Source organism: Nuphar pumila, chromosome 12 (assembly GCF_984573655.1).
Source record: "Nuphar pumila chromosome 12, dmNupPumi1.hap1.1, whole genome shotgun sequence".
In the NCBI taxonomy this organism is placed as follows: domain Eukaryota; kingdom Viridiplantae; phylum Streptophyta; class Magnoliopsida; order Nymphaeales; family Nymphaeaceae; genus Nuphar; species Nuphar pumila.
Window position 1 is genome coordinate 33,837,265 of NC_143260.1, and position 12,991 is coordinate 33,850,255.

Sequence of the window (12,991 nt, forward strand, 5' to 3'; positions counted from 1 at the left end):
CGGGGAGCGGCGGCTGGCGAGCGGCGGTGGCCGGACGGTGGCGAGAGCCGACGGGCGGCGGGAGGGAGCAATACAGCGAAACAGGGAAAAGAGAAAGAGGGATGGGATTAGGGATTTACGCGACATTTAGCGACGGCAAAATTCCGTCGCGAAGCCGTCGCGAAACCCAAATACCAAAAAAGCGACGGAAAATATTCTGTCGCTAATTAGCGACGGAGTAGCGACGACAGAGTTCCCTCTCTAAATCCGTCGCTAAAATGGTGTTCTTGTAATCAAAAGTAGCGACAAAAACATGCAGTCGCTAAGTAGCGACAGATTAGCGATAAAAGTCGTTTCCTCGCTAATCCGTCGCAAATTAGCGACAGATTCTATCTCTAGCTAATCTGTCGCTAAGTAGCGACGGGAAAAATCCGTCGCTAATTTCCGTCGCTAATTAACAATTTTCTTGTAGTGAGTTTTTGTGTTTTGTGATCACCACAGTATGGGATGTAAACAGCTCATATTTGGGTTGGACGTGGTTAAATACCAAATCTGACTAATTGGACGTTGGCTAAACAGATTTGGATTCTGATGGTAGCTCATAGACAATCTGATCGATTACATGACCACAAGGGCTCTGCTCATCTGGTAAGGGCGACTTGTGAATGTCACCAAGTTGACGGGATGTCACAAGTTCGAAACCCAAAGATTGACGAAAGGGAGAAGGTGGGTGTACTCCCCGGTGAGCAGGGGGGACCTTAAGGGTTTTACCAACCGGAGGCCAGCCATGGTCGGTGATTGTTTTTTTTTCCTTGGATTATTTAAAAAAAAAAAAAAACTGATCGATCCGATTTGGTAGAGAAAAATCAAAACCATATCTTCAAACAAACACCAAAAGAGGTCGATAATTGGATCAACTTTAAGCCCAATTTAACAACATAAATCGGCATCTTTACAATTACGATTCTTTGTTAGATTGGCCAGAAACTGACAGGGTGGCATCAAATCATAGTGACAAAAGTTAAAGACGGCAAAATCTTGGGAGTCAAAAACTTGGAAGATTTTGAAATTTTTCATAAAATCTCGTATTTTTTTTGGCAAAATCTGGGCAATAAAAAAAATAAAAAAATAAAAAAATAAAAAAAAATTAAATTGTATAAGAAAATATAAATAAAATACATTTAAAAATAAATATCTGCTAAAACCGTAAATACATGGTTTGAAAATCTCGCGAGAAATTGCCGTTTTAAACTTTCAGGCAATTTCTGGTCTTGCCATATTTGTTACAGAGCATCAAATACGGTAGCGATACAGTCAAGTGCATTGAAAACATTTTCTCACACACACACATTCGCGTGCACGCTCAACTTTATCATATTTAAAGCCACTAAAGCTTCCCTTTATGACTGAAATTTTCCAATTACCGTTAACATAAGATAGCAAATGGACTAGATAATACACGGCGTATCCATAAGATCATGGTAGGAGAGGATGATGAACAAACTAGAACAAAGACCAAGGAACCAATTCTTTGTCTTAAATAACAAGATAGGAGTTAAAAGATCGTGATTGAATGAAGCATATGGCATTGCATGAGCTCAAATCTTCCCTTCTCTCAGATTATTGTACAGCTTTTCAATGTCTCCCTGCAAACCAGAACAAAATGAATAAGTAGGCTTCATCAGCATGAATGTTTTGTTAGAGGAATTATCTTCATAATGACGTGTGTGTAATAACCAATCTAGGTACGAACTAAAAATGAACTGGCTATTTTCAGCATTTTTTTTTTAAATCTGACCATACAGATGTGATCTACATGCTGGACTTTTGCAGGCCCAGTTATTGGATTGCCCAATTACGACATATGAATAGTTTTTATTTTAGGCTTCAAAAAAACGCCGGCCTGGAATTTTCAAAAATTTTAAGGCTCAATAGTCCTTTTTTATTGAAAAAACATGATTCAAGTGTTGATTCCTAGCAAATAGATCATGCCAAATACATCTGCCAATTGGGATCTGCAAAAATGTTTTGAAAATGCACAGTTCCCAAGTAGTTTGTACCTAACAATTGCCATATATATATATATATATATATATATATATATATATATATATATATATATATATTAGTAATATAATTCAGAGCTCATTCTATATCAAAGGTTCACTGTGGCAGTCCGCTCTGCAATGAGACTCATGCTGACACCAGAGCAATTACTTGGACTATTATATTTACCTGATAGTGTTTTTGTAAATGTGCCCGTTTTTTCTTCATGGTGGGAGTTAGGAGGTCTGGTTGTAACTCAAACCGTACATTCTCCACAATAATGCCCTTGATATATTCAAACTTCTTCAACTGAAAGAACAGACAATAGTATCATATTTAAAGAACCTTACAGAATTACAATTGGGGAATCAAAAGCAAAAGAAATATATATTTACCTTGTTCTTGTCAGCAGCATTCTTCAGCTCAAGAAGAATATGTTTTTTCAGTTGAGGAAGTGCACACAATTCAACAAAGGAATTCATGTGACCATTAAGCTCTCCCCACTTCCTAGTGTGTTCTTCATTTGGCACCACAACTGCAACCAACATAGACTGGAAGCTGTCCCCATATACCCAAATCTATAAAAGAGAAAATATGTCTTCACTTGGTTACACAAAACTGATTAAACTCAAGAGCGGTACAAATGGAAAAATCATTTCCAAGTCTTAAGCCAAATAGTAGAGAGAAAGTGTACATCTTCAACAATAGGTGGTGATATGTATATTTTCTCCAGATTTTCAACTGCAATGTACTCCCCTTGAGAAAGTTTGAATATATTCTTCTTTCTATCAATGACCTTTAGTGCACCATTGGGTTGTAGTTCTCCTATGTCCCCTGAAAACAATAACTAGAGATCAGAGCAAAAACACAACTCTGCAGATACAGAACTTTATATAGTGAAGTCTCACCAGTATGAAACCATCCATCCTTGAAAACCTCTCTTGTTAGTTCGGGATTCTTGTAGTATCCGGAAAAAAGAGTCTTTCCCTTGAGACATATCTCTCCACGTGGAGTTTCTCCAAATGGACTATAACCCATTTCCGGTACTTCTTCTAGGCGCAATTCAATGAATGTGCTGGGAACACCAACTGTTCCCATCATGCTTAACTCATCTGGACATGCAATTGCACTCACTCCACATGTCTCTGTCAGCCCTGGTTGAAATTCCATAGAGATTGAAATCAATGAAAACATTTATAGTTTGTCATTGAGAAATAATAGCTCAGTGGAACTAAGATAGTTAACTAGATGACATATTTTAATTTTTTAATTATATTGCTTTCTATGCGAATTATCTGATAGTCTGAGGATTCCTGAGGCCTTTAATCATTAATATATGAGGCATTAAAGTAAATCGCTATTTATGGAAAATCAGCAGTTCTCTCTAACACAGTCTGCATCACAGGCTTGTTTTAACTTTTAAGTAAAAAACAAACAGGAAAATAAAAAAGAAAAGAGTCAGTGTACCATAGCCTTGTATTACATATGCACAGCTAGTGACTCTCAAAAATTCCTCTACTTCATCACGCAATGGAGCAGCCCCTGATATGATCAAACGTACACGACCGCCTAGCCCAGCCTTGATCTATACATAAAACAGAAATAGGAAAAAGCTGAAATCAGTAATGGATCTTCATAAGATGTGCTTAGTTTGCTATACACAAAGTCCATTAGAGCAGAACCTTACGAAAAGCAAGCAAGTCTGATAAAGGTGATGCCTTCCTATGTGAAAATCCCATATTCATCATGGAGAGTTTGCTGGTTGGCAGTACAAAGGCCACAAAAAAAATCATGATGATGATCACATACAACCAGATAAAATTAAGGAACAGTGGACCAACTCACTATTTGTAAAGAAGGTTGAAGATATTTCTCCTTATAGGGTTAACTTTATTTATTTTCTTCATTGCACCTACAAATTAATAAAAGGATTCTATTCAGAGTTTGTAACACACAGCATGACATATAGCATGCTTTCTCACAGACCATCCCAAAGATGAACTGCTCAAAAGAATGGAAAAAATACAAATTAGCCACCCTCATTGAGTATGTCACATATTTGAGATGGGTGACATGCTGTAATTTGCATCCTCTCCAATGAAATGAAAATGAATACAAGATCATATAGCTTCTTTCAAAGAGGACAGAGAGTTTCCATGCCTTCATGTACTCTTTCAAATACTCGTGGTACACCAGCAAAGAATGTTGGTTTCAATTCCATGATGTCATCCTGCAAACCTTGAATGTCCTTCACAGAAAAACCTCAATCATATTAATACATTCGGCCTGTACTTTGGTGCTTTAACTTTAGGTAAGAATGATTCAGTACACATACTCCTTGCCAGTAGCCGACAGAAGCCCCATGGTGGAAAAAGTATTCCTCATTAATCCGGTCCATGATATGGGCAAGAGGAAGAAAAGATAAATAGCAATCACTCTCGTACATCTTTATTCAGAGCATGAGAAGCAATTTTAGTATGATATAAACAATGTTGTGTACATTCACATCGGCATATGCATGCATGTGTGTATGTGCACACAAACAATACTAAATGAACTAACTATCATTGATTTGTAACTATCAGTGAAAATATTGATATTAACAAATTAACAAACAAAATCTTTTCTTCAAGAATGATGCTACCTTATCTTCAAACTGTGCCATGAAAATATCAATTGCTTTTACTTGCAGCGCATGAGTTTCATGAGTCAAAACAACACCTTTTGGTTCCCCACTTGTGCCACTCGTGTACATGATTGTACATATATCAAGAGGCTTAGGAGGTGAGAGTGCTATGGGATGCTCCTTCCCCTGGATGTCAAGAAAGAAATTGTACCAGTAAGACCATCAGAAATGTAAGAGAAGCTATTTGTTAAAGCTTCATCCAGAAATCTTTTGTGATGCCCACTAATTTATTATGAGGACATACAATAATTAGCAGTCACAAAACATGGATCAATTCAGAGGATGTAGAATGGGAAGATGAATTGGAATCGAGCTGTATGCAAAACCTTAAGTAATGACATAATGGATGGGTTTCACAAAAAACATTTAATTAATGGAAATTACTAAATTCATTGTTGCCTATATGATTTATTAGGGGTTTGCTCTCATTTAATTGGATGTAGGATCATGTTGCTGCAGATTGACAGCATATGTCCTATTTTTTGTTGGTTTCCTATTAAATGAAGAAAAAATTGGGTTTCTTTAACAAAAATCTATACTGGTCTTGAGATGATATTATTCACTTTTGGGGGTTTAGGTTGTTAAAAGAACAAGATTTTGCTTTTTCCACACTAAAAACAGCCTTTGAAGTTATTTGATCTTATTGAAGACTCAAGTAAGATTCAACCCCTTGCTCTCTCTTTTTTTGAAAAGCAAGTTCGAACGCCTTGCTCTTTAGGTTGTTAAAAGAACAAGATTTTGCTTTTCGATAAGCTCTTTAGATTGTTCAAATTGAGACAATTGATGAAATCAAAGACTATTAAGACAAGGATTTTATTCATATAAAGAATTTTATGAAGCTTGAATCTTGACAAGTCATGCACATTACCAGCTCCCAGTTACTGTTCAGTCTTTAGTTTCTTTTTAATTTCACACTAAAATGTATGACTTTTGGGCCTTAATTGAGTCTATCCTGTCTAAGGTCTCCAGCTTTTCCACACAATCTTCATTTGAATATGCATAACATTTACATTTTTGAGCTCATCATAATGACATCATATTACATCTAATACGAAAATAATGAATCAATGAGTATGATAGTTTTATGAAACTAACCATCTTGAGGAACTCATCCCAGGAATGGGCCATGATTCCTATTTTCTCTGCATCATCTTTTTGTTCCTTTTTCAATGAAGTAAAGCAAACAATAGCTATGCCCAAAAAAGAGATGATATAAAGGTCAGGAAAATCTGAGAATTTCGAAGGGTGATCATTCTTATAGGATGGTACTCACATTTCAGCCTCTTGGTAGATCGACTATTATTTGTAAGAAGCTGCAAACAAAAACAGAGTAAACAGTATCAAAATGCCACAAGATTACAATCAGATGTTACAAAGGGAAGTTCTAGCACAATTTCAATTAGAGACAAAAGCTGGCTTTCCTCACCTCTGGCAATTTTGTGCTCTGAACAAAGACATAATCAATTTCAGCATGTTCAATAATGAAATCAACGGCATTTGGCCCTGTTTCGATACATGGAGTGGTTGTTAAAAGACAGAGAATCCAATAATTGTACAATATGCCATCTAATTATATAAGGGGGGAGTGCAAAGAACATTACCTAATGTATCATAGAGGGGAACGCAAATTAAACTGTGGCCATTGCAAGCCTGCACAAAGTCCAGATATCTTCAACCATAATTCTTTTGAAGACAAAATGCATCTAACTACAAAGCTTGATTATTCTTTTAAGCATAGCGACAAATCGCCTGTATCTTGAAAATATTGTGATATTTACAATAAATGCAGGTCAGCTGATATTAAAGGACATATATCGCAATATTTTCAACGTATCAGCTGTAACAAAAAATATCATGATAATATCGCAATATTAAAAAAAATTTACTTTATATACTTAAAATATATTTTCCTGGTTTTTATTTTATTTAAAAAATTATTGTTCTTTTATCTTTTCATAAAAAATACCACTAACATATTAGTTCTTATCTTTTAATTTTTCTTCGCATTTTTAAATTTTTTAAAGCATCCAAGATTTTCCCGAGAAGAAACACTTTTTGAAAAAGAAATCCCAAGGAAAACCTCACCAATAAATTGCTGAGAACGATATTTGTGACTATGGTTTAATAATAAGAATAACAGAAAAATTAATACAGGGTGGTAACAAACCTCCATTGCTATTACCCATTGAGGGCAGTTGGCTCCATAGATTCCAATTCGAGAGCCCTGATATTACAATCAAAATTTTCATTTGAAAAGATTGGAACAAAATTTAACCAAGAAACATGACAAGGGTTCAGCTCAAACATTAAATGAAAGATAACACCATAACAATACCAGTCGAACATGCATACCGGTTTTGCACCAGATGTCCGCAAAGCAGAACCAATTTCCAGAACGTCCTCATAGACCTGTTTGAATGTTTTCCACACATATCTGCCAGCCTAATAAAAAATAAAAAAGAAAAGTAAAAAGAAAAGCCTAGATTGATTTCACCATTAAACAAATTGCATACTTCACTGAAATGATGAACACTATCTGGTAGTTCAAATGTTGGTTAATTGCAAAACTACCTTTCCATTAATGATTTCTCTCCATCCAAGCATTCTATTTCCAGGGAATTTCTCGACAGCATCCCTTCAGAGAAAAAAAAATCAAATTACATATTTCCAGAAAAAAAAGAACAATTTTTTATGTCATTTGATTTGGCAAAAAGCACCCCATCAATCTATACAATGATGAGCCTGATACAGATACTCATAATCAACAATTTGGCAAAACATCAGTGCCTGTTTTTACTTTTTCTAGATAAGGATAGTATTGTAAATTTCCAATAGTATTTTCTGACACAAATGTATTGAAAACAAAAAGCAATCAACAAACCCAAATCAAATCTGAAATAGGAAATTCTCTCACTTTTTAGATTACAAACTTGCCACAATAGAGAACTTATTGAGCTTTTTGATGTTAAATTTGTTAAAAAAGAAAGCAATAATAAGCAAACACATATCATGTTTCAAAAACCAAAGTACCACACTCCAAGTTAATTCTAACTGAAGGCACCACTTCTCACTATCATCACCTGAAAACATCCCAAGAAGTGTTCACACTATTCTCCACATCTGGAAATCCATCTTTGGCAAGAATGTTCCTATAAACAGGTCCAACAGACGGTGTCCCATTTCTCTCTTCCTTTCCACTTTCCACTTGAACAGCATAAACGCTCATCCTTCTTCACTGACTCCCTGCAACACTACAAATCCCAAAAATCCAGAAGCATACCAAATTCCATGAGAACAAGCAAAGAAAACACACACATTAAGAATACAACAAATTGAACAAAAAGAATCACTAACAACTAAAAAAAAGAAAAAAGAAAAGAAAAGCAAAACGACCCAAATATTTTTTTTTGAGGAAAAAACGACCCAAATATATTATAGAAACGACCATCACATTATGTAACCCAGAACCATCACATTTTGTAACCCAGAATACTGAAACATTCTCAAGAAACAATCAACATGCCAACATTAAAGTCAGAACTTCATTTTCCAACTAAGAAAAAACAGAGGAAAGCAGAAGACTGAAAACAAACAATGTCATCAGCAATGCCTTAGCTTAAAATCAGACATTCCAACAAGAACACACCACAAACTTCTCAACACACACGCACACACCCCACAAACAGAACTCATTCGAAAAAGAAAAACAGAACACCCACCAAATGAAACACTTCAAAGAGTTAAACCAAGCAATAATAATAATAATAATAAGAAGAAGAAGAAGAAGAGAGAGAGAGAGAGAGAGAGAGAGAGAGAGAGCAAAAAGACGAGTCAAAAAGCATCAGAGCAACTCACATCCGTGACCCAACATTGCATGGCACAGGAAAATAGTTATAGAGAATTTAAAAAAGAACTCTCAAATTCCTCATACAACCAAAATTCATATATCAAACAGCAACCCCACAAAGTCATATCTCAAGTACCAGGATTTTTTGTTTAAGGTGGTGAGCAAGAGGTGAGAAGCGAAGAACACAGCTAGAGAAGGTTACATTTAGTTTCCATTCTTTCTTATAGATCCCAAGTAATTGGGGTAGTTGACATTGGTGAACAGAGACAAGTCATACAGTGAAAGATGTTCAACCCACCAAAGTCACCACTTCACTTGATTTTCATAATTTTCCATTTAAAGAAAAATCCCAACAAGAAAATGAAGGAACACAGCTTGCAATAGTTAAGAAGCTGAAATGTACAGAAAGGAAACCACCATTAATGCTCTCACCCCATTTGATAGTGAGCTTTTTCATCTCACCCCTTTGTTTTTTCTTTTTCTTTTTTTCTTTTTGGCCTTCATATTGGTTGTGCTGGAGAGACTGCGCCAAAAAGGCGCCATTTTCTCTTGAACCTGAGAAAGTGCGTGAACAACCAACGGCTGCCTCAGCGGACATCTCGGAATTGAATAGAAAGTAGGGGTGAAGTCATTAGGCACAGTTTCCCAAAAAATAAAAAAATAAATTTACAAAATGCCGACTAACTTATCAGCCATTTATAGAAAGCCTCCTAACTTTGTGCAATGTGATTTTACACTTTTAATGTGCTGCTGCACCTGATCACCCCTCCATGTTTGGAATACAGTCTGTCAGCTGTGGGCTCCAACTGCAGATGGAGGGTAATCAGGTACGGCAGCACACCGAAAATGTGCAATCACATTTCACCTGATAATCCCGTGTCCTTTAATCAGCTTAACCATTTGTTCAGTGACATAAAAAGTAACTGAAATGCCTCACTGTTGATTTGTTTAACAAAAGACCATAAGAGGTAACAAGATAAGTTGCTTGAAAAAGAAAAATAAATAATGTCATTTTATACTTTAGACAGGTATTTAAAACAATGTCATCAAAATCAAATCGTATCGGCCTAAATTGGCCGGCTCGAATTAATTTTTTTATTTTTATTTTTATCTTTTATAATAATGATAATATGTATGGCCTATTTTGAATATTTAGCCATCAAATGCATATTTTAGTATTTGATTGGTCCTACAAGTCATTGTTTACTTTATTTCTGTAATTTTATAATTTTTTATTTTTTTTTATTTTATGATATTTTGAACTTTTTAAAAAAACTAAAAGTTAAAAAGGCTGATTGAAAACAATATGATTCAATTCTGAATCGGCTGATTGTCTGCATCCTTTTGAAAAACAATTCAGTTCAGAAATCGATTTTGACAACATTTATTTGAAATGCATTGAGATAAAATAGGCTGTAAAATGTAAAATAAGTTAGGCAGTTTTTTGTACTGTACCGGAAAAAAAAAGTGAACGAAAAAGAAATGGTTCGGGGGTTTTAGTTAAAAAGAAAAATATAAAAGTTGGTAGATTTCTTTTTTCAAAATTCCCTTCATATTAATTTGTAGGAGTGGCTAAGTGGTTGTATCATGTTGCTGAAGAGATCCGGTCATAATTTGTATCACAAAAATCGGTGATATTGATTTTCAGCTACACAAGTGTATGTCCTGTTAGCTCACTGGAGAGAATACAACATGAGAAGCTTTGCTCTTTTTTTTTTTTTGAAAGGCAAGCTAGGGTTAGGAAGACCCCTACCAGTTATACAACTACACCATTGGGTTTTGAACCTGCAACGTCCCAACACAAGGTGACGTGCACTAGCTGCTCCTACCAGAAGCTTTGCTCTTAATCTTAGCTCAGTTCTGTACTGTCTCCTTCCCGTTAAGTGGGCACAGTCATGGTCAATATTTAGTATCACTAAAAATTGGTGATATCTAATATGACCGCACCTCTTTTGAGTCAAGCTAAGTAATTAATAAAGGCATACTTATATGTGCTTAAACAAGTCAAAAATGAGGTGAAATCAGAATTTCACAAAAAATGCAACTCTCCTTCTGACAGATGTCCCCTAGATTTATGAAGCTATAAACTTATTTTACATGAAACAACCGTGCAAAAAACTAAAGGAAGACAAAAATAGTAGTTAAATATAGAGAAGAATCCAACCTTTTTTGTAAAAATTATAGTCAAATATTTTGAAATTTTTGCTAAAAATGATATTTTGGTCACTGTTTTAAACAGCCAAAATATTGTGGTAATTTATATATGTTACAATATTATCAATTTAACGAAAATATTGTGACTTTCTTGTGATATTTTCATTTTGATACGCTTGTTCTCCAAAATATTGCATTAATCTTGTATAGATTTTTTTGCATATTTTCCCCTAATTTTTAAGTTATTCTATTTTGTCAATAAAAATGCAAGAAAAATAGTGCCAATGTTGAGATGGGAACAGGAACCAAAGAATAGAAAGGTAGAGATTTTCCAACAAAAATGCAAGAAAAAGTAAAAAATATTAATTTCTCACGAAATTTTAGCTGCCGTTTTAAACTTTTTTCAGTGTGGTTGAAATAGATTGAGAAGAAAGGATTGCTTGGACAATCCAAGATACCTGCTGGCATAATAAATTAGATTGGAAAAACAAGAAAATAAAGGCACAACTTTATACCCTCATCCAACTGTGGTCCTTCTCTTGGTTGCAGCCCCTAAAGTTAATTTCTACCACAAAAAAAGAAGAAGAAGAAGAAGAAGATACTGACTTGGACAATATCACATTAATTACTTGGTCTAACATTCAACCGAAGGTCCACTTTATCACCGACACCCGAACACTTATGGAGCTAATAAGTGAAAGGCACCTTCACAACCAGTAGGAGTCGAGCTTGGGACAAAGGGGTCAACACCTTAGCCTCAGGTTTTTATTCAATTGTTGAAGAAATTATAGCATGAAAAAACTAAAAATCCAACTATCCAAGTAAAAAAAAAAGTTGGTTTTGGAAAACAGAGCCAATTGATTCTAAAAGCTTCAATGTTAATATCAATACCAGAAAATTTGCCTGTCCATTTGGGCAGACTCTCTCTCTCTCTCTCTTTAATAGGAACCATAGTGACAAACGTTTTTTTGGTCAAAATCTCGTTTTTCAAAAAATGCATGAGAAATTGATTTTTTTTTTATGAATCTTGCATTTTTTGGCAAAATATCAGCAATAAAAAAATAAATTAAAAATATATAAATTATTTTTATATGAAAATATTAATAAAAAATATTTAAAATAAAAACACATGGTTTTTTCATGATAAATAGCCGTTTAAAACATAAATATTGCGTTTAAATCACGGTATTTATGTTTTTTCATAAATCTCGTGGGAAATTGCCATTTTAAACTTTCAGGCATTTTCTCGCGATATTATCACGAGATTTTCATAAATCTCGCCATATTTGTCATTACGATAGAAACATAAAATTACCATAGTAATAATTTTTTTTTCCTAAAGGCAAGTTGGAGTCGATACCATTGGGTTTTGAACCTTCAACGTCCCAACACAAGGTGGCGTGCACTAGCTGCTCCTACCAGTTGTTATTATTATTATAAAAACTGATAACAAGAATAATAATTGCAGGTGTTCACAATCATCATGTGATCATAAAGTAATTGCATGCTTCGAGATCATAAAATGGTGATCGATGGGCAAACTAAGGCAAGCAAAACTTTAAAGTTGGCAGCACCATTTTAACAAAGTGGGGCTTTGAAGAACTTGGGTCTTCTTTCACCATATGGCCAGCTACCAATTACCCGTTGCTGACATGACCTAGATCATGAACTTGGATGCTTATGAGCTACTGGGACATCGGAGTTCATGAGGTTGGTGGTATTTCAATATGTCCATGTCCTGTCCTGTCCTGCCTTTGTCCAATATGCTCCTATCTAACCTCTGAGCTCTGTACAAAACTGTAGCACTCTTAACATAAATGCCAGTAATTGTGTCTGGCCGACCCCCACCAAAAGTGGAGCCTAGGCCAACATTCAGACTTTGTCAAGCTTTCATGACCAGTGTTGTGAGAGGCGTACTCCTTAATACCTGAAGCGTACGCCTCATAGGCGAAGCGCACGCTCAAGGTATTGAGGTGTTGCATTGAGGCGTTTCAGGCTTGAAACACACGCTTCACTCATGTAAAGCGCATGCCTCAAGTCGAAACGTGCTTCACTTCTAAAGTATATGCATCTGTGTAGTCCCTACAAACCGCCCCTTTCCTTCCAAAATCCGCCGCCGAGGACATTGACGAGCAGGTTGGCGCCGTGAAGCCGATGGCGAAGAGGGCAAGGATCCCGACGACGACAAGGATCGCAATGAGAACCGCCGGGGAAACCTCCCTTGCACTTGCGCCGCCGGAGGAGCACCACCGGAGTGTTCGGGTTAGGGAAGGGTCGGA

The 12,991-nt window shown here is 35.6% G+C and overlaps 1 protein-coding gene across 2 annotated transcripts; it reads right to left on the minus strand.

The window, feature by feature from the left end:
* Window positions 1-1,347: 1,347 nt before the first annotated feature.
* Window positions 1,348-9,008, minus strand: LOC149820624 (long chain acyl-CoA synthetase 1-like). 2 transcript variants are annotated; one of them, XM_089983730.1, is made up of 20 exons: window positions 8,991-9,008; window positions 7,792-7,962; window positions 7,283-7,346; window positions 7,064-7,153; window positions 6,879-6,935; window positions 6,313-6,361; window positions 6,138-6,214; window positions 5,985-6,024; window positions 5,807-5,901; window positions 4,670-4,837; window positions 4,361-4,471; window positions 4,186-4,273; window positions 3,871-3,937; window positions 3,708-3,783; window positions 3,493-3,610; window positions 2,934-3,179; window positions 2,720-2,859; window positions 2,421-2,603; window positions 2,215-2,334; window positions 1,348-1,625 (listed from the first exon to the last, which is right to left on the minus strand). In XM_089983730.1, the coding sequence occupies exons 2-20, from the start codon at window positions 7,935-7,937 to the stop codon at window positions 1,578-1,580; spliced, it is 1,983 nt and encodes a 660-aa protein (XP_089839856.1). In that variant the 5' UTR covers window positions 7,938-7,962; window positions 8,991-9,008; the 3' UTR covers window positions 1,348-1,577. The 2 variants fall into 2 exon arrangements, with proteins under 2 accessions (XP_089839856.1, XP_089839855.1); XM_089983729.1 differs by lacking the exon at window positions 8,991-9,008 and adding an exon at window positions 8,695-8,867.
* Between the last annotated feature and the right edge of the window lie 3,983 nt (window positions 9,009-12,991).